Source organism: Prosopis cineraria, unplaced genomic scaffold, assembly GCF_029017545.1.
Source record: "Prosopis cineraria cultivar Desert tree isolate PC_DT_omini unplaced genomic scaffold, ASM2901754v1 PC5, whole genome shotgun sequence".
In the NCBI taxonomy this organism is placed as follows: Eukaryota; Viridiplantae; Streptophyta; class Magnoliopsida; order Fabales; family Fabaceae; genus Prosopis; species Prosopis cineraria.
In genome coordinates, this window is record NW_026555336.1 from 29,369,958 (window position 1) to 29,391,072 (window position 21,115).

The 21,115-nt window shown below is 29.0% G+C and overlaps 1 protein-coding gene and 1 non-coding gene across 4 annotated transcripts; both read left to right on the forward strand.

Moving 5' to 3' along the window:
* The first annotated feature begins 5,439 nt into the window (after window positions 1-5,439).
* Window positions 5,440-5,513, forward strand: TRNAN-GUU (transfer RNA asparagine (anticodon GUU)). Its single transcript has one exon. It is a non-coding gene; the product is annotated as a tRNA-Asn (tRNA).
* Window positions 5,514-12,372: 6,859 nt separating this feature from the next.
* LOC129311740 (WD repeat-containing protein DWA2-like) lies at window positions 12,373-19,488 on the forward strand. Of its 3 annotated transcripts, none has more exons than XM_054954175.1 (14): window positions 12,373-12,495; window positions 13,270-13,424; window positions 13,522-13,605; window positions 13,671-13,803; window positions 14,346-14,457; window positions 14,798-14,897; window positions 16,087-16,214; window positions 16,550-16,619; window positions 16,810-16,898; window positions 17,560-17,605; window positions 18,154-18,224; window positions 18,309-18,385; window positions 18,458-18,516; window positions 18,873-19,488. In XM_054954175.1, exons 2-14 carry the CDS (start codon window positions 13,380-13,382, stop codon window positions 18,912-18,914), a joined length of 1,056 nt encoding a protein of 351 aa, XP_054810150.1. In that variant the 5' UTR covers window positions 12,373-12,495; window positions 13,270-13,379; the 3' UTR covers window positions 18,915-19,488. The 3 variants fall into 3 exon arrangements, with proteins under 3 accessions (XP_054810150.1, XP_054810149.1, XP_054810151.1); XM_054954174.1 differs by having other exon boundaries at window positions 12,379-12,532; XM_054954176.1 differs by having other exon boundaries at window positions 12,379-12,532; window positions 18,312-18,385.
* Window positions 19,489-21,115: the final 1,627 nt, after the last annotated feature.

Genomic DNA, 21,115 nt, shown 5'->3' on the forward strand with positions numbered 1-21,115 from the left:
GCTTGGCAATTGATAATTAAATCTGACTCCTTGGTACCAGATACAAGATGAACATGTAAAATATAATACCAATATGTACCTATATGGGTAATAAAAAAAAATATTAGATTTCTTCTAGGATTATAGGTAAGTTTATCCTTAAACTGTATGTCAAAAACTGTTTGAAAATTTAAACTTATTTTTTATGCTATGTTTCCCTTTACTATTTAAAAACAATGTAATATCATCCTTACTGTTAACAAAAATTAACTTTAACTATTAATTAATTAAAAAATTACAAAAAAAACATCAAAAATTGAAAAAAAAAAGACACAGAAAATTATAAATAAGTACCATACAAAAATTTATAATCTTTTCAAATTTTTTATATTATTTTTTTATAATTTTTGATGTCCTTATTTATAATTTTTTTATTAATTAAAAGTCAAAATTAAAATTTTTAAAAATAAATTTATAATTCCAAATATTCTTAGACTTAAGGACAAAATTACCAATTAAACCTTGCTTTTATCCAAACCAAAACAGTGTAGGACATAGGATCCATAATTCCATAACGTGAAAAGGTGGACAAGGAACGAGGACAAAAATCAGGGAATGTCTTCTTGCCTCCTGCGCTGTCCAACACCAACTGAGTATTTAAATAATTTTAAATGCAAAGTTCAATAACAAAATTATTTAAAGTTTAGCTCAAAAAAAAGAAAAAAAAAAGAAAAGAGAGAGGATGAATTGAGTATTTGAGTTAGGAGACTCATCACGAAACAATAATGAAAGCAAATGTCAAAGCTCAAATAATATTTATGCAAATACTACAAAAATAAAATTACCTCCTTATATAATCCTTACATAATTCTTGGTCCTTATAAGGCTAAATTAAATCATTATTTGCATCAAGTGCTTGGTAATTGGTTTTTAAATAAAATACGTGGCTTTTGATCAGACGGTGATTAGAAATTGACTCTAGAAGGAAAAGCAAGGATTAGATGGGATCCATTGTGAGGAGGACTTCATTTAATATATTGTGTCAAATTCAAATATTATCGAATTTAATTGAAGATAGTTTTTTTAAAAAATATTTTTTATATTCACATGGACTCAAACCTAATATCTTATATTTAAGTAGTTATAACTTCTTTTATTAGGACCAACACCTCTTTCCTGCTTCATCTGTTCAATATTAAAATGCAAATTTTAAATTACATATATTTTTATATATTTATTCTTATTATTTAATAGGTTGTTTCAATTAAAAAACCTTTGAAAAAATATTTTTAATTACATCTATAATTAAGAAATTTTTTAGAAAAATCATATGAATTATATTATAAAAAATTCAAAATATTTTATATTTTTATATAATATGTTAAAAATGTTTTATAATATTGAATAGAGAAAATAGTCAACTTATAAAAAAAGTTGAGCTAAAGTATACTTTTTTGTTCTTTAATTTTACACACAATTTTATTTTAATCTCTTAATTTTATAAAGCATATTTTTAATTTTTTAATTCTAACACTATTAGTTTCATCACAAAAATTATTTACAATGAAATTTTAAATATTAATAAAATATTATCATTTAAAATAATAATAATTGACACAAAAATAATTATTTAAAACTAATATTATAGTTAAAGGATTTAAAATATATTTTATAAAATTAAGGAATCAAATTGAAATATTATATAAAGTTAGAGAATCAAAATATACTTTAACAAAAAAAATTAAAGGAGTACTCAATGGAAAACATTTCATGTTATGTTAATAAAATAACAAAATGATTGATAGCATGTGGCTGTCAACATAAACTTGAAAATTCAGGAATTTTTTCAAGTTTTGAATGTTAAAAAATTATTTGTCTTAAAATTTATGAATATTTTTGTATAATTCAGATTCAATTTTACATTCAAAATTAAATATTAAGCTTATATTTGAGTTGTAGATAGTAATTTATAAAGATTAAATACTAATACTATTTTACGCTTGATCAAGAAAAAAAGGTTAATTTGCAGAGCAACCAGATCGAACTTCTCGCATGCGCTGCAAATCACATAAAGTAATAACGACCGTCGGATTTCACTGATTGCCTGAGTATTATACTTCAGCATTACCTCATTATAACGTCATCAACCAAATGTTATCTTATCTCCACGATTTTTTTTCCTTTTTTTTTTTTTTTGGTTTTGGTGGGGGGATTGGGACTGCCTCAAACCAAGTCCCAACCACGTGCCATGGCCTACACTTTTCGATTAAACCAAAAAGAAAAAAAATCATTTAACACATTTTTTTTAAAAAAAGGAGTATTTTACTTCTTTTTTTTCCTTCTTGGGGAGATGTTGAGTTCTACGAGACGTGAAAAATCTTGCCAAATTTGGAATTAAAAAAAAAAAAACAGTTGTCTCAAGTTTTCATTCAAACTCAAATTAAAATCACCGTAATGATGTTTTTCATACTATGATCGAACAGTGCAATTTAAATTCTAAAATAAATAAAAAAATTTATTTTTAAAATTGTTTAAAATTAAACGAATGTCTACTTTTGTTGTCACTTAACTTTTTTATAGTATATGGCCCAATATATATATATATATATATATGACGACTGGTATATTATTACATTCAAAAATGAGAAAATCAAAATAAATAAAGATACATTTATTTTCATTAAATTCAACACAATATATTATTTTATTATCCAACGTATCCCTATAGCCGGCAGTCGTAAAACTAATCCTTAAAAAATTTGAACGCCATTTAAGAAGTTATCCTCTTTCAAATGATGTTTTTCAACACAAAATATTTAAATCAATTGAATATAATATAGAAAATAAATTACATGTTAACTTTATATCTCAATTAATGTAACAAATAAGATTGAGTAAAATGATATGTGCGTACTTGAAGAATCTATAATTGCTTGAGATACCTCGGTTATCTTGAATATAAACAGACACACAATTCACTAGACTCTCATAATTTGTAGAGAGTTCAGATATAATAGAGTAAGTGAAAAACTATCTTCTGTTTGTGATTATCGACTGATTGACTTATATGGACCAAATCAATAACTGCTATAATAAATTAATTAATTATATTTCATTATCTCTTACTCAATTAGTTAAAAGATAGAAAATAACTGACGGCTATAAGATTATAAGTTAAGCCTTTGTTCATTAGACTCACTTGTATAGTTTGCCTATCACAGTTCATAAAAAATCATGAAAACTAATCTGCTTTATTAATTAATATAAATTTATAAATAAATATCCCAACGTCGCAAACATAAGATGGCTTTTCCATTCGAGAGGAAAAGAATCGGCTTTATTATTTTGCACAACTTTTTGTCTTCCTTAGTGGTTCATCGTTCATGATCATGCAATTTTGCTTCATGAAACGCTACTTCAAAATAAAATAAAATAAAATAAAATAAAATAAGTTGTGAGTATATCAACATAAAGCATAAAAAAGTGCAAGAAATCGTACTATTTATTTCTAAGAAATACACGATGTGGTTTTTCTTTAACTTCATCATACAACTATAAGGGTTTTTTGGAAGTTACTTTGCATAAAAAAGGACCATTGATTATTTTTTTCCCTAATCTTGTACTTTCAAAAGGATAGAAGGATGTACTTGCGAGTTAAAATGTTTTTAAAAATGATGTATTTAATAACAGTAAATTAAGAATTTTTTTTAAATAATATCAATGATTTAACTACCTATTTAGCCATTCTTAGTTAATTAGTTTTAATATGATAATTAAAAGTGATTTATATACTTTATTTATTAAAAAATATATGACATTTTATGAGGGAATGTGTGTTAAAAATATAAAATATTTTTAAGTATTTTAAGGTATAATTAATATATTTTTTTACCAAAAATTCCTTTAATAAATAAATTATTTTATATTTATTTTTAATTGAAACATTCTATTAAATAATGGTAAATATGAAAAAAAATAACATTAACTTGAAAAAAATTAATTAATTTATTAGGAGATAGAATTTAATTAAAGATACTTTACATTTTTTAAGGAAAAAGTATAAAAAAAAAGCTCTCTCATATATAAATTATAAGACATTTTTTTAACTCATCATGGTTTAAAATATAAGATATTTGATAGGTTTTGAATTTTTGTTCCTATTTTACACTCGCATTTATTAACTTGGTTTGTTGTATAGTATTTATTATATTTTTTTTATTTTTCATGATAGCTAAAACTTTATTGACATATAAGGAGAATCACACTTTCTCATGTTATAGTATTTTATTAAAAAAATATTATCTCTTTCATTTAATTTATTATTGGTAAGTAGGGAAAAGGATAAAAAGAAAAACTTATAATATTTTTAACTGAAAATAAAGATATAATTGAATTTTATTAATATTTACTCTCTTTGTTAAAAAATATAAGGCATTTTTAATCGAATCTTACCCTCAATAAAGTAGTTACCTACTTTCAAACTAACCCAACCTTTTCATATTTATCCCTATTAAACACCTTATAATAAATATAAAGTCACTATTAACAAATGTACTTTTGAAAAAAAAGGCCATAATTACACTTTAAAAAATTAAAAATATTTTATATTTTTGAATATCCAACTCCACAAAAAATAATTTACATTTTTTAACAAAGAGAGTAAATTATAATTAAAAATATTTTATATTTTGAATTGATGGAAGTAAGAGAATAGCATTCATTTATTACTCTCTTTATTTTAAATTATAAAATATTTTTAAATAAAATTATACGTATTAATAAAATTTATTAAATATACTTTACGAAAATCTTAAATGGAAGGGGGAAAAAAAATAGAACAATGATTGGATACTCGACGTAGTGGGAAAAGGGCAATCGGCAATGTCTGAGGAATGGCGGACAAAGAGCGGCGCGTGAGGCCTCGAGAGTGAGGCAGAGTCAACAAAGGTGGGACCCACAGGGAGGCGCATTTTAGCCGTTTCAAGCTTTTCTTGCGGCAACGCATTGGATCCCGCATGCGCGACCTCCACTTTTGTTCCCCTTTTTACCATTCCTATATGCCCAATTTTCCCATCTGCTAATAAATTTGGACTTTTTTTTTTTTAATTTCTTCTTTCTTTTTCCTTTTCCTTTTCCTCTTTTCAATATTTGACTTCTGACTTTAAACAATGCAGATAATGACGTGAAGATGGGAATCGGTTCTGTGATCTTCGTATTTTCGGACGAGTTCTTTCGCTGTTATGCACCTAAATTAACTCAATATATTTAGAAATTTTTACCAGATCCCAATATATAAAATTAATGCTTTGTTAAATATTAATCCATGATACTATCATATGAGAAATCGGTTTGATGAAACAAATATCACGTCAAAAAATTTAAATGAAACTAATCTATGAAAAAGTTTTTGGATATATAAAATATAGTAATTTATTTGTTATAGCTCAATCAACATCAATTGCTGGAATAGCTCAGTTGGTGAGAGCGTGTGGCTGTTAACCACAAGGTCGGAGGTTCAAGCCCTCCTTCTAGCGATTTTCTCTTTTTCGTTCCCTCTGAATTTATTGGGAACTCAAATGAACATTTTCAAGGACCACATTATAAATAATTTTTTAAATTTAGTATTTCAGTATAAATAAGCAAAATTAGAAGAAAATAGTTATAGAAATTTGTAATTTCCAAAAAATATAAGAAAAATTGCTCCTCCCCGTTAGAATAGAGAAACAAGGACAGAATGATTTTTTTTTTTTTGGATCAACCACAGACATTATATTTACAATAAAATTTAGGGAGAATGATAGAATGATTTCAAAAGGATCAATTAATTTAATTTAAATTTTAAATGTCAAACTTCTGAAATTTGTAAATTTGATTTTTAATTTTGTAATTTTATTACGATGAATTTTGTAGTAATCCTTTCTATAAAACAAACCTTAGCCTCCCCTAACCTCAGTTCTGGTTTTGCTACTTAAAATTAGTAGTGTTGTTAGGAGGAAGACAATAAGAAAGCACTAGGAAATTATTTTTTTCATCACCAGTAGCCTTAACTAAAAGTTGTTTTAGATGCCATTATTACTGCTTTATTAAAATTATGTTGTTGTTAACTTTAGTTATATTTGACATTCCTGTGGTACTATATACTTCCCGCCACAGAATGGTTTATACAAAAGTGAAGAATAATAGGTGATTTTCCTATATTTATAACCTGTGCTATTATATGATAAAATGGGGTTATATATCGTTATCATGAGTGCAACCAACTAAGGAAAGATAGAGATCAAAATTGGTCAGTATGAGCAACCTTAGTCGTCTTCTTCTAAAAAACTGGAATTACTTTTCATAGTTCAACTACTACATCCAATCTCTATTACAAGTTACTTTCAATTGCCTTATTAAAATTAAGGAATGGCAGTTAACTTATTAAATTTGTCTTAAAATTTAAAAAATATTCTAACTTTGCCCCTATTAAAGAGAAAAACACAACATTTGAGGAGTTATATAAAAATGATAAATTTGAATTAAGTTCTCCTTTTGATAATTTGCAACTGAATAATGTTAATTAATAACCCTTTATGTGACTCATAATAAGGATCAAGTAATTCTTCTATAATGTACCATTTAAGTAAATTTCAATAAGGCGTCAAAATATCCAAAATCTCCATGACTATGATTATATTTGTTTACTTTCGTTTTTTGTTTTAGCTATAGACGAAACTCGAATCTTTAAATTTGGCATTATATCATTTTTTTAGATTTACTTATGATTTTTTTGAAATTCATTATTGAAGAAAGTGACAAATTATAGAATACATATGAAAAGAAAAATATCATAAAACTCCTACTCAATTAATGGTAAAAAGTTAAGACAGTTTTAAAAAAGAAAAGGTTCATTGTGGACAACAAAAATATTAGGTGTGCCAGAAATGTTAAGTCTCAAATGATAATAAAGGATTCCTAGGTTCATTTATCAAAATTTATCCAAATGTAAAATATATAAAGAAATTGGAATAATAGGTATTTGATTAATAGACTACGTAAATTACAAAGTACTAAAAATTACAAATTTAAAGATGATGCTAAAAGTATTTGAATTAAAAGTTAAAAGTGCAATGGACTTCAGTGATTGATTATTCTTCAGTTCCCACCTTTTTGTGATCTTCTCTTTCTTTTATACTTGATTTAGCTAAGACGGTTGCCCCTGCAAAATTTGGAGCTGGTGTCTAAAGTATAAGGGATTCATTAGGCATGGCCACCAAAATTTGTGACATGATCTCCTATTTGCAATGTGTATAGGTTAGCTGCCAGCCTCTATCCTTAAAATATTCATGGAAAGTGGCTATGCCCTTGCAAGGCTCGGAGCTTGTTGAAAACATAGTTTATAGTGAGGCAACGGTTTAGATAAGGATTTTGAATCTTAAAGGATTTATAGACTTAAATTGATTTAGTCAGGTTATTTCATCATGATTTGAATCAGCCCTATTGTTGGATTGCTTGTTGGATTTGACTCTTCAATTATTTAGTCTATTTTTTGCTATAATCATGGTAAATGACGTTTCAATTTTAGTTCAAATAGTAGATGTAAAAATTTTCAAGAAAAAAGAAAAAAGACACGCATGCAATTTGGAGGAGCCATAACAATGAGTCACTTGTGCTGGAATTCCTATTTGGATTTTGGAATTTGCATAACATCCTTAATTATTTTATTAACCCCATTTGTTTTTTTTTCTTTCAATTTCACCCTAATAAACTCAAATCATCCTAATGGGGATCAACTATCCATAGAGCAATTATATTAATGTCATGCGTACTTGAACACAACTATATATATATATATATAACAAAATTGCTATCATTATGCAAAAAAAGACCACTTGCCCCCCGATACAGCAGAAGAATAAGCTCAAGCAATTTTGATTCTATGTTTGATGGCAATTTTGGTTAAAAATGTTGGGATTCAATTAGTGTTTGAATATTTAAAAAATAGAAAATTCATCGTTTAAAGTAATGCGACTCGATCAAGATCTGGTGTCTCCAATGGTTTCACTTTGCAGCATTTCACTCAACCTCTTGCTGGTTAGAACTCTTTATGGGAAGCCTTTTTTGTAACACCGGCTTTTCAATGAAAACATCAATATAACGAGTACAAGTTTAAAGAGAGAGTCAATTCTAAAAAATTAGTCTGTTGGATAGGAGAATCGCTCACATTTATAAACCCCACACTACTTGTAATGCTTCTTGATGTGAGACTCATGACATTCAATTTTATAATTATTTATGATTTATGGGAATTTCATAATTTTCTTTGCGAAAGGATCAAGAGAGTCATTCACAATTCTATCTCCAACATGCTTCTCAATCAACACTTCCAACACAGTCCTCTTAATGGAAGCATACGTTTCATGTTTGGTATAACAAAACACTTTGATCCAATGTGACTATTTTTCTCAATGCTGAAATCTTCATTAATTTCAAGTATTTTCTTCATATCCTTCATGCGTGGGAAACGCGTGGGCTCATTACAAGTGTCCTTTTTTTTTTCTTCACTTGATAGTCCCTGTAGTGACAAGAGCCGTTACCAAAATCTTACGTTCTCTTACATATAATAGTCGACTCTATTTACAAATTTCTCACACAAATGATCACTTGGTTTCAAATGAAATGTTAAGTCTGTCGTTCCCTTTAGATATCACAGAACACATTTGATTACTTGCCAATGTTGATTTGTTGATGATTGAAGAAGTTGACTGAGCTTGTTCACTACAAACATAATATCTGGTTTGGTATTAACTAGATATTGAAGTGCTCCTACGATTGACCCTTTTGTGCATTATTGGATTTTTTAGAGGAGTACTACCATGAGTTGATAATGTTTCGTTGATCACGAGAGGTGTTGGGAATGGAGAACACGTGGCCATGCCAAACATTTTCGAGCAATTCAAGAATATAATTATTTTCTTGCTTAAGATAAAGACTTGATGCATCTCTGTAAGCTTCAATTCTAAGGAAATCGTCTAAGTGGCTGAGATGTTTTCGTGGAAATAAAGAATTGAGTTTTCTGATAAATGAAATGAGCACAGTAGAGTTGTTTATGTGATGATTATATGACTCCAGACATTTGCCTTGTCTTTTCTTTGAAAAAGAATAAGAAATTATCATAAAGAATGTTCAACTTGTATCTATTCTAATTGATCATGTTTTATCTTGGTTATAGTAAAATGAATTTTGTCTCAGCTCAGAAAATAATTGGAATGTAACTTTGCGAGATGGGACGAGACATGGGATTGCTTTCGAGACGTCCTGTTCTGTCCTGTCCCATCCTGAATATTATATTATATATATATATATATATATATATATTTTTTATTTTACAATATACATTAAATATACTAATATAATTTATACTTATATTAATTATATCAATTACAATTTCAATTCATGCAATTCTTATATAAAACTAAAATTTTTTTATATTGACAATTTTAATACAGAGTAAGTGGTACATGGTAATATCTTTTTTTATAATATATTAATTATATTAATATATTTTATTTTTATATTTATCTATTTAATAACTTTTATTTATATCATATTTCTTGTTTTATTTTTGAAAGAATAATTAACTTAACATATCTTAACTAAAGAAGAAGAACAATGAGTTGATATTGAGTCTGTCTTATTTATTGTTGTTGCTCTTACAACCTAAAAATTAGTTGTAATTGTTATCATAATGTGTTATAGATTTGTAGTTGTGATTGATGTAATTCAATAATTGACTGTAAATTGTTTTGATTTATATACTCCTATTGTTTTGATTTTAAACTTAATAAATTATGTTATTTAAAATTTTAATTAATGTTATTATCCAAACTTTTATCTCACATTATTTAATTTATTGGGACAACGAGATGTCCTGATCTCATTTTGATTTTTAATAAGACTGGATGATTTTTGTAACAAAATAAGATAAGGGATAAAAATTTAATCCTGAACTTTTTCAAAAAAGGGACATGAGATATGATCTTGTCCAGTGAAGACCTCTTACGGTCACATTGTGAGTTTCTAAATTTCTAGTCCAATAAAGTAATTTTCAATCTATCAAACCTAGCCTAAGGAGCTTGTCTCAAATCATATATAGCTTCTTCCTTTTCCCTTTTCTTAAAAAGCATACCATATATAGTTTTATTAAATACTCCTCTGATCCTATTTATAAATTACTTTCAACTTGTTTCATTAGGATCAAGAAAAACCTTAAAACTCATTAACTCTCTTAAAATTTAATAAGTTTTCAACTTTACTCCTATTAAATATACATACTTTAATTACATATTTTTTCTCTTTAACATTAATGAATGATAAAAAAAGAATTTTATAATAAAAATTTAATGACGTGACTTATAAATAGAATTAAAAAATTCTTTCTTTTCTTATCTTATAAATAGAATCAGACGTAGCAAGTAAATATGATTTGGAAATCTTTTATAAATAAAACCTTTTAATTGCTTTATGAACACCTTTTCTTATAGATAGTCATTTAAGAAGGTATTATTGACATCAATTTGTCTAAAATGCCGTCCAAAACAAACTGCAAGGGTGAGTGTAAATCTGAAAGTAAAATGTTCCAATATCGGACCAGATGTTCCATCATAGTATTCCAGGATGTTGTTGAAAATCTTCAGCCGAAAGTCTAGTTTTAGGCTTTAGAAAAGATCCATCACAATTATACTTTGCTTTAAATACCCATTTATAGTCTGCAAGTACTTTTTGTCTAGTATGAGAAGCTAATACCTAAGCTAAGTCTGATGTCTAGTGCCTGTTTGGTTGGGCAAATAATCAATTTTTTTGCTAAAAAAATCCATTAACTAAAAAAATATTCAAACGCTACCTTTTGTCATTAATCAATTATTAGTGTTAAAATCAATTTTTTCCGAAAGCCCGAGTGTCTGGGGAAAAGCTGATCAAAGGCATTGGGCAAATTACAAATAAAAACCCAAAAAAATTATAAAAAAAGCACAAAATTTAATAAAAATAAAATTCATTTCAAAAACAAATTTAATAATATTAAATACAAATTTATTAATAATTTAATTTTAAAAAATTAATATTTTTTATGATAATTTATACAATTAAAATTGATTGTAAATAAATTATCCAAATATTTTTAATTCTATTAAAATCAATTTAAAAAAAATAATATTTAAACAGATTGCGTTATAACACAATCAATTATGATTAAAATCTACCACTTAATCAATTATTTTTATAATTTATTATATCATACTGAAATCTAAATGGGCACTTAACAAGAGCATTGAACTCATTTATCATGAATTTTATTCACTAACTCAATTTCAAAGCATCTTCAACACTACAAGGTTCAAGAAAGTCGCCTATAAATGAATATGCCAAACCAATAAGGCCCCGTTTGGTAGTTTGGAATCATGGAGAAAGAAATGGAATTGGACATGGAATCTGTTAACATGTGTGTTTGGTATGCAATAATTATGATTCTTTGGAATCAGGATTTAAGGAAATTTGATGGAATTCAATTCCATCATATGCATCATGGAATCCAATTCCATGGTTCCTTTTCTCCAATTTGCCCCTTCTCTTTCCTCCAATGTAATTTTTTTTAATTTTAAAAAGGACACTTTAGTCTTTTCTTATTTTAAATACTTATATTTTATTAAAATTATATTAGGATTCCATCATTATACCAAACACACTTTTAAATCCAATTCTATTCTAATTCCAATTCCAATTCCGATTCCGATTCCAATTCCATTAAAAACTCTTCCGATTCCATTAAAAGAAAGTCTCCATTGAATGTCTATTCTGTGGCACAATTGGATTTTCCTTTGTGTATCTGATTCTAACCCAATGAACTCATTGAAGCTGCTCAGTGTCATTATTTAGATTTTCATCCAAAATATTATCATCTTCAAGAGTCATATCTTCTGAAACAGGAATAATATTTGTCCAAAATGAATGTATGAATTGAAAATCTGAAAAAGAATTTATCACTATTAAGTGAAAGTTGAGGTGAATGTTAATTTTATTTTATTAATGATAATTACTCTAAAAGCTAAGGCTCTCCTTTAATTAATTGGAAATTGTTTTTGAAGAGAAGGGTATGAGAAATAAAAAAAAATGAAAAATTTTAAAAATACATTTGATGTATCCAAAGTTATTAAATAAAATCCCGGTACAAAGCTTATTAGATATGAAAGAATTTTCTTAATAAAAAATAAAAAAATAATTATATTATAAATTCAGAAACATAAATCAATAAAATAAATTTTATATTTGGATTAATTAATTTTACTGTTTGAATAATTAATTTTCGACCTAACACCAAATTCTTCCTAAAATTAATTATGACCCCCATGATAAAATAAAACGTTCTGATGCGGGGCGGATCCATTTCCCTTCGTCGACGAACAAGCATTCCACACTCTGTCGGACGCCGTACACCGGTGTCAGCCCTGCGTGGTTGTTCTCGGGCAAGCAGTGGAGAAGGTTCGAATTCTAGGGCCTTTATTACTCCCAAAATCCGGTGAGATTGATTTGTTAAATCTGGCGTTGAACCTAGATTTGAATTTGTTCCCCGCGTCCTCTGTTCACTGCGTGGCTGTTCTTGCTTTGTTTTAAATTTTTCATTTTAATTTGGCTTTGAATCTGGTCGTGTAATCGTTTGAATATTGACGCTTTTGAATTTGGGATTATTTACATGTTGATTTCTTTTTTTGTGTGCTGATTTTTGCGTGAATGGTGTATAATTGGATATTATACTTCTTCCCTCTTCATTTTGACTGCTAGCAATTTGTATGGTTTGGATTGTGTGGTTTTGCAGTGTTGGATTTGTTGTGCATTGGCATTCTGTTTATTAATCTTTTTATATTATCATCAATTTTGGAAAATTCTCAGGGCATTTGTGATGTATGATCTCGTAAATGACTTGGCTCAAGTTGTGTAAAAGTATCTGGAACAAAAATTAAAAGGGTATTATATCAACCATGCATATTTCAAAGATTTCAGTGGGGGCGTTAGTATAGGTCCGCCTATGTTTGTAGGTATAGTTGGATAAATTAAGGATTCTAATCTGATTGAATTGGTTTGGCTATGATCAATGAGTCAATGTATATGAATTCATTAGAATTTAGATTTAATTTTCTAGTCAATCAACTAGATCGGTTCAGTTGTTATGGGTGATAAAACCAAACCAATTCAAAGATCAGATAGTAGGTTGAATCTCCAGTGAAGCTTAAAATTGATTAATCATCTTCTCTGCAGAATTTGAACCCTAAAATAGAGAGAAAGCTTAAAGTCTGCGCTTTCCATTGAGCTTGAGTGAAGTTTCACTTGGAGAGTAGCTAGTAGATTCAACCTCCAACGAAGCAGCAATGCAAGGAGCATTGTCTGGCATTGGATATGGTCTGAAATATCAGGTAACGTTCCCAGAATCATAACCTATTTCTTCTTCCAAATCAGTTTAATCTTTATACTTCCAATCCTCATTCTGGCCTTACCTTTCTGAATGTGCAGGCTAGATGCATATCAAATGTGAAGGCAGACACAGATCACACTAGTTTCCTTGCAGGAACTCTTAGCCTTAAAGAAGAAAATGAGGTTCGTACTTTAGGTTTAACATGCATTCTCATGCACATCAAAGATAGTGAATTATTGTTTTGCAGGTCCATCTGATTCGGCTTTCGCCAAGTGGACATGAATTATTCTGCGAAGGCTTGTTTTCGCACCCCAGCGAGATCTGGGACCTTTCATCCTGTCCTTTTGATCAGCGGATCTTTTCAACTGTCTACTCCACTGGTATTGACCTATTTTAGTTATTGTTGATATGATTTGATTGTAAATAATTAGATTATTTTGCAGACATTGCTCATCAATGTGCTGTCTTGTATCCTTACTATAAAGAAGATGCTCACATAGATCAGTACTTACTACATTTCTCTCATATTCTCTCTTCTATAATACTCTCTCATTTTCTCCAGCTACCTATCTTTTTTTATGTCCCCAACTAGACCTGAATAAGTTTTGAATTACATTGTAATTTAGTTAACATTTTAGCATATATGAGGTGAGGAGGACTTGCAAATCGGCGCATTGAAAGCATTTTATTATGTTAGTAGAGCATTAGGAGCCATTCAGTTGTTAGAGCTGTAATTACAGTGAAAAAAAGGCCAAAGAATTTTAAAAAAAAAAAACATAGAGACTCTGATTGACCCTAAGATTACTTCTGTATCATGATCATCTCATGGGAGTGAGTACCAGATGAATGTAATGCAATCATTATGGTGCGAGCTATCAATGCCAGATTAGAAAGACTTTTGATGATCTTCATGTTCATGAAGGTGAATCATTTGGAGCAGCAATATGGCAGATCCCGGAGTTATATGGGGAGTTAAATTCCCCCCAGTTAGAGAAAATTAGCTCCCTAGATACTCATGCTGGTAAGGTTAAATGGTGAGTTGTAATTCCTACTTACAATTTGTCTGTGCTATGGGAAAATACGTCATTTTTATCTTTTGCATTTGATTTATATGTTGAGTCACTGCCAAAGTCTTGAATAACTAAGTGAAAAAGTAGAATTCTAGATGCAGGAACAAGATGAAAACGAGTAATTTCTCCTGGTTTTTTGACTACGTTTTTGTTGATGTAATGAAAGGTCTGCTGAATGCTGTGTGATCTAATAACCTTACTGTCTACCATATGCTTATTTCTCAGATCAAGTTTGAACCTATATATATATATATATATATTTTTTTTTTTATTGACTCCCTACTATATGTTCCTCACCTAACAGTATTCTTTGGTGGCCATCTGGGAGGCATGATAAGTTGATCAGCATTGATGAGGAAAATCTGTACTTGTGGAGCTTAGATGTTTCCAAGAAAATTGCGCAGGTATGAAGTTCATGGTGAAGTTTATGCAATCCTTGAATGATGATACAGGCTTGCATGAATGAACATGTATACGAATATTCTTAAGTAGATATTGAGATTGTTATCACTGGCTAAGTTACCGTCCTTTTCTTTGGTGAAACTGAGCACTTTTTGGGAGGAGGAAGAATTCATATTGATTGTATCATTATTATGAAAATCTAGATAGACATGTCAAAAGGTGATGAACCAGTGCCAAAACCAATAAGAATTCTATAGAACTGGTCGGGAAGAGAACTGGTCAATCTGGGAAAATGGCCAGGTTATTGGTTCAACCAATTCAATTTTTTTTTTTTGAATTTTTTTAGTTTTTAGTTCAAAATAACTCCACTTTTGTGATAACTTGTTTCCCTATATTCTAATCTAATATTATATGATTTTTATTCTTCTACATAATTATTATAATTAGAAATTACTTATTAAATGCTATGATGATTGATTATTAGTTGACTATTTTGAGTTCAATATGTAATTGTAGATGAATATTAACTTATTTGGAGTTGAATATCTTGTTATGAAATCTATTAGCAATAGTTTCTTTAGTTTTCTATATATTATTTCAATTTATAAAATAAGAATATTAAATTTTATTATTACCAAGTTTGATCATGGTTCGGCCTTAGTTCAACAAGTGAACTATGAAATAATGCCTTGATTGGTTCAATGACTAATGTGGTTTTTAGACATTGGTTTGTATGCATGTCTGCAGTAAAAAGCCTATTGTATTATGAAAGTTCAATTCAAACAAGTGATGTTATGGAAAACGAAGAGGTGGATAATTTTCCTTTAATATGTTTGGTGCTTAAATTAAATAATGGGTCTTATTTTGTTCATTTATAAAGGTAAATTATTAGGGTGAAGATTTCAGCGTCCATATTGAATAAATACTTATGGCAAGTTGAATAAAAGTCAGATTCTTTGGCAAAAAAAGAAAAAGAAAAAGAATGAAAATCAGATAGAATGACAAATTTTTATGGGGTTTGGTGTTAGATACATTGTATGTTTTATTACCAAAGATGCTTGTGGGGGCTTCCATGCTTTATTGCCACACCTCATTTCCTGTTTGTAAATTATGACTGCCATGGACTTTCTGTTGATTCTGACTAATCCACTCATGCACTTTTTACCCTGAAAAAAAAAAAAAAAATTCTAGGTCCAATCACAAGATTCAGTTGGCATGCTGCACAACTTATCTGGAGGGGCATGGGATCCACATGATGTGAATTCCGTTGCAGCTACTTGTGAATCATCTGTCCAACTTTGGGATATTCGAACAATGAAGTATGTAAGCTCCATAAAATTGTCAAGCACTCATCTATTGTCTTATAATTTATTCTGATATGAAAATCTGCCATCAGTTGAGTGGAGTACAAATAGGATTTTGTTGTGTTTGTCAGTTTCAGAGAAAAAGAGTTGATATATTATTGTTTGAAGTATGTAGTCAAACACTTTCAGGCTTGCAAAATAGTTATCAAACTTTAAAAGTCAAAATATAAGCAATAGTTGTCTATTTTTCATCCTATTTTGTAAAACACTTATAAGTCAATATGGTTGGAGGATGTCCTTGGAAAGTGTTCTGTGACTTGTGTCTGATAACAATGTTCTTTCATTTTCAGAAAGACGATTTCAGTTGAGTGTGCCCATGTTCGAAACGTTGATTACAACTACAAGAAGGAGCACATACTTGTAAGAGATGAATTTTGTGGGCCTCCTTATTATGTTATATGTGTGCATCCATTCTCTTAAGAATAGTACTTTATCTTTGTGATACTGTATATAAATTTTCTGAAATTCACCCATAATTTATATATATATATATATATATGAAATGTCAGTATTTGTTGATATTGATAAAAATCAAAATTTGCCCTGTTAGGTTACTGCAGAACACGAATCTGGGATACACGTTTGGGATCTAAGAAAGCCCAAAGTTCCCACCCAAGAACTTCCAGGACATACACATTGGTAACTTCAGCTACATTTCCATTTCATTGACCATACTAATGTTTTAGCAACTCCGCTGAAATAAAAGAGAAAACAAGAGAGAGAAACAGCTGCAGTATATTCAATACTAAGACATGATATAGTTCTTATGCTTTTAATGAAAAAATAAGTTAGATGGCCCATTTGTTTAAGCTTAAAAAGTTAGTGATTTTTAGATAGTTAAGAGATTTTAGTGATTTGTTGTGTATAAATATTATAAAAAGCAGAAATTATTTGCATTTGGTGACAATAATAAAAAAGTGATTAGTATTTAGTTATTTTCAGATCTTATGATATTTTCATGTATCTTTGTTTATAAAAAGAATTTATTATTTTCACATTTTATGATATCTCTATGTATCTTCACATTTTATGATATTTTCTCTTATCTGTCATATCCGTCTGTTTTCTAAAGCTTTTTGAAATAGCTTTTCCTAATAATCAAAAACTTTTTTTTTTTTCATGTTTTGATTATTCTCAAAAGCTTAGACAAACATTAAACTTCACAAAAGTTATTTTTTTCATATAAAAAAATAAAATAAATGGGCCTAGATTCTTGATATGCCTTTATGAATATAAAACTATTTGTTCATTTTTTTTTTTATGACCTCTAATTGCCCCACTGTGTTGCTTGTATTTCCAGGACGTGGACTGTCAAGTGTAACCCTGAGTATGAAAGACTGATATTGGTTGCCCTCCCTCCCTCTCTATCTATTTATCTATTTGTAACTCAGCCCACACACTGGCGCATGAGTGCAGAGCCATTTCCCAATTTGTAGGACACGGTAGCAATTGAGGTTCCAAAATCAAGGCAACATGCATTAGACCAAATAGTATTATAAAATTTTATTAGTTATATAGTATTGATTACGTATTTTATTTAACATAATAAAATAATCTTAAATTCATTGTCATTATTTAAATGAAATATTTTTGTACAAGAAATAGCTAACATTTTAATGAATGTAAGTTGACAGTTTCTATAATGTTAGACAGTATCACGTGCGACTAGTATAGTAATCCTGAAATTAGTATTGTTAGATATATTCGTATTCATTATTTTGAGAACTTTGTTGGAGCTTACTCATTCTTTTAGAAAAAGTATTATATCTATGATATATTTTCCGTATTTTAATAAAAAAAGGTTTTAGACTTAGTAACCACTGAACTGGATTATTTCTCGCTTCTGGGATATTGTCGTAATTGATGCTTTTGTTGTGAAATGTCCTAATTGCAGAGTTCTGGCACTGACTCAACTGTGAACCTGTGGTTGGCTTCATCAAGCAATGATGTGTTAACATCTGAAAGGTCATTTTCTCGTCTAGGATATTCTAACATTTTCTTTGACCACTGCTTATTCTTTTTCTCAATTCATCTATGATCATTTGTCAGCAGGCACGCAGATTCACCAACCCATTGGGTTGACCCATTACTGAATACATATAGCGATTATGAAGACAGCATTTATGGTAAGTGCTTAAATTTATATGATACTAGATTTTTAGTGACTTCCACTTGACACTTTCTGCTTCGTGTTACAGGCCTTGCATGGAGTTCTCGTGAACCTTGGATCTTTGCATCATTATCATATGATGGAAGGGTAAGATCGCAAGCAAACTGATGGCAAATTTTGACTATGAAGAGGGAACTTCTGTTTGATGGCAAAATGCTAAATAAGAGATATAATTCTTTGGAACGTCTGCATGCCCTAGATTGATTTTTTTTTCCCCTTTACTTCTTTACGTGGATGGTCTTGGTCCAATGGCTGCTATGATTAAAATCAATGTAGTTCATACTGGTCTGAATCAGGGACTTTAAAACCACAAAATAAAATTGCCTCGTGAAGTGGGTTTGGGTGCAACATGCTACATTCGAGCATCTTTGAAAGTCTAGAGAAGGATACGTTTTGCATGATTGCACTAACAACATCATTGGTTTGATATTCTCTCAAAACAGGTTGTTGTAGAATCGGTTAAACCTTTCATCCCCAAAATGTGAAAGTTCAACATCAATGGCTTCATTGCACCTGGCTTTCTTGTTCTGTGCATCAAAGTAATTGCATGCCTTTCGTCCAGTTCCAGAAAGGAGTATTTTCTCGAAGACCTGACTTCTCGTTCATCGTGTGTGGATACGTCTGGGCTCAACTGGTTGACATGCTACATCTATTACCAGTAATCACAATAACTTTTGAAATGAGTATTTTTTTTCCCTTATAATCTTTTTTGTTCTCTCAACTTTAAATTCGATTCCCGTATTATTCCGTGAGTCGAGGGACATGTATGTAGCTCATCCTAGTCATCGTTTAATCTGTGTAGCTATAGGTGCTTGTGCCTTTTGTGAGTTCATGAGTAAACTGTAAACTGCAATTTGCAAACAGGGAAAAGTGCTGGAAGAAATTGAGCCAGTCCTTACTTTCCTTTCTTTTTGTTTTTCTGGGAAATAGAGGTTGTTTCACCATGTCTTGTGACTGTAATAACTACTGCTTTCTGAAGACGTTTGAGACATTTTTTATGTACTTAAAGAATAGTTATGTTGTTCTATTTGGTTATGAAACATCTCAACTTTTCAATCATACTCTTGTTAATTGAAGAAAGACAATGAATTATCTTGTCATGTGCACAAATATTTTCTCAAGTTAAAGATAATACTGAAAGATTGTTTCATCTTTTTTGTTCAATATCTTATAGTTAGAATTACTTTTTTTTTTTTTGTAAAACATGTAAATAAGATCGAGTAGTATTGATGAAGTGGCCGGGCTGGGCTGAGCTGCAGACATTTATTGGTGTGACTATTTTCCAGTCCCTTTACCTATTGTCCTGGAAATTTCATGAACATGCTAAGTCCTTCTTCACACTCTTCACTTTTCTCGATAATTATTTTTCTGATAAAATTCAAAATTTTCGTGACGATCTTGCTAGATTTTGTCCAGGACAACTTTCTTCAAGCACTCTAATAAATTGACATTTAGCCAATGAAAAAGTAAATGGGTGGTCTCTGATCTGATCTTTCCCAGCAGAGCAGATTGATGGGGTCCGACACTGACAAAGAATTAGATTTTTTTTTTTCATAATTATGCATTTTTGAGCTTAATGAGAAGAAGTAAAGTAATACCAAGAAATAAATTGTAAGGGTACGTGAGATTTATATTTAATCTTTATACATAATTGTTTTAAAAAAAATATGTCTAATGCCTATTGTAGGTTAAGTGTGAATCTACCTGTAAAGAATTATGCAATGAGCTATTGGCATAATTAACTGGAGTATGATTCAATTTTACTCGTGAACTCTAAAAAAACAGTACAAAATTCTTCAAATCGTAATGGAGGCAACATGTCTGTTAAATAAAGATTGTAAATCCTATTCGCTATACCATGTATAAATAGATTAAGGGGAAAAATATTTATGATCACATTTGTTTACTAAAATAAAATGAAATTGAATAAATTAAAAAAATTAAGATAAAAATGAGTTAAATCATCCTTCCCTCATGTTAAATATGATAAAACTTGTTAATATATATTAAAAAGGTAGAAATCATCACACCATTTAAAAATTACATGAATCATGATTCCTAACTTCATGAACTAAATTACCATATGTATTATGTTATGATCCAATTTTACTCATAAAACTTAAAAAACGGTGCAAAAAGCTCTTCAAATTTATTTGACCCAAAGTGTAAATGAGAAAATACATGTGCTCAAATTTATCCTAACCAGCACAGATATAAAAACACAATTCGAATTAACTTAGAGTAGCAAAGAGAAGAGAGAGCCAAGAGTCAGTGTAGCTTTTAGGCGAGTTTTGAATCGAATGGTGGTTGTGTGACAAAAAAAAAAAAGCATTGTTCCAAAGATTTATTTTTGTCAATGAGAACAAATTTGTCGGCCAAAAAAGAAAATTAGAACAAATTTGAATACAAATATTTTCGTGTAAACACTTCAAGTCAAATAAGGTGTTTCTAATATTCACAGTCAATGTTTGATAATGTAGTTGCGGATTGAGAATTTTTGTACTTTTTTTAATATTGATGGGCAAATTATATCATAGTACATTATTTTATGCATATTCTGCCTGTAATTTATTTACATGGGGTATAGTGACAATTACGATAATAAAATAAATATTTTAAATATACTATTCAAATAATGATTCAAAAAGTACTTTTTTTCATTTTTTGATTAGAAAATTAATTTGCA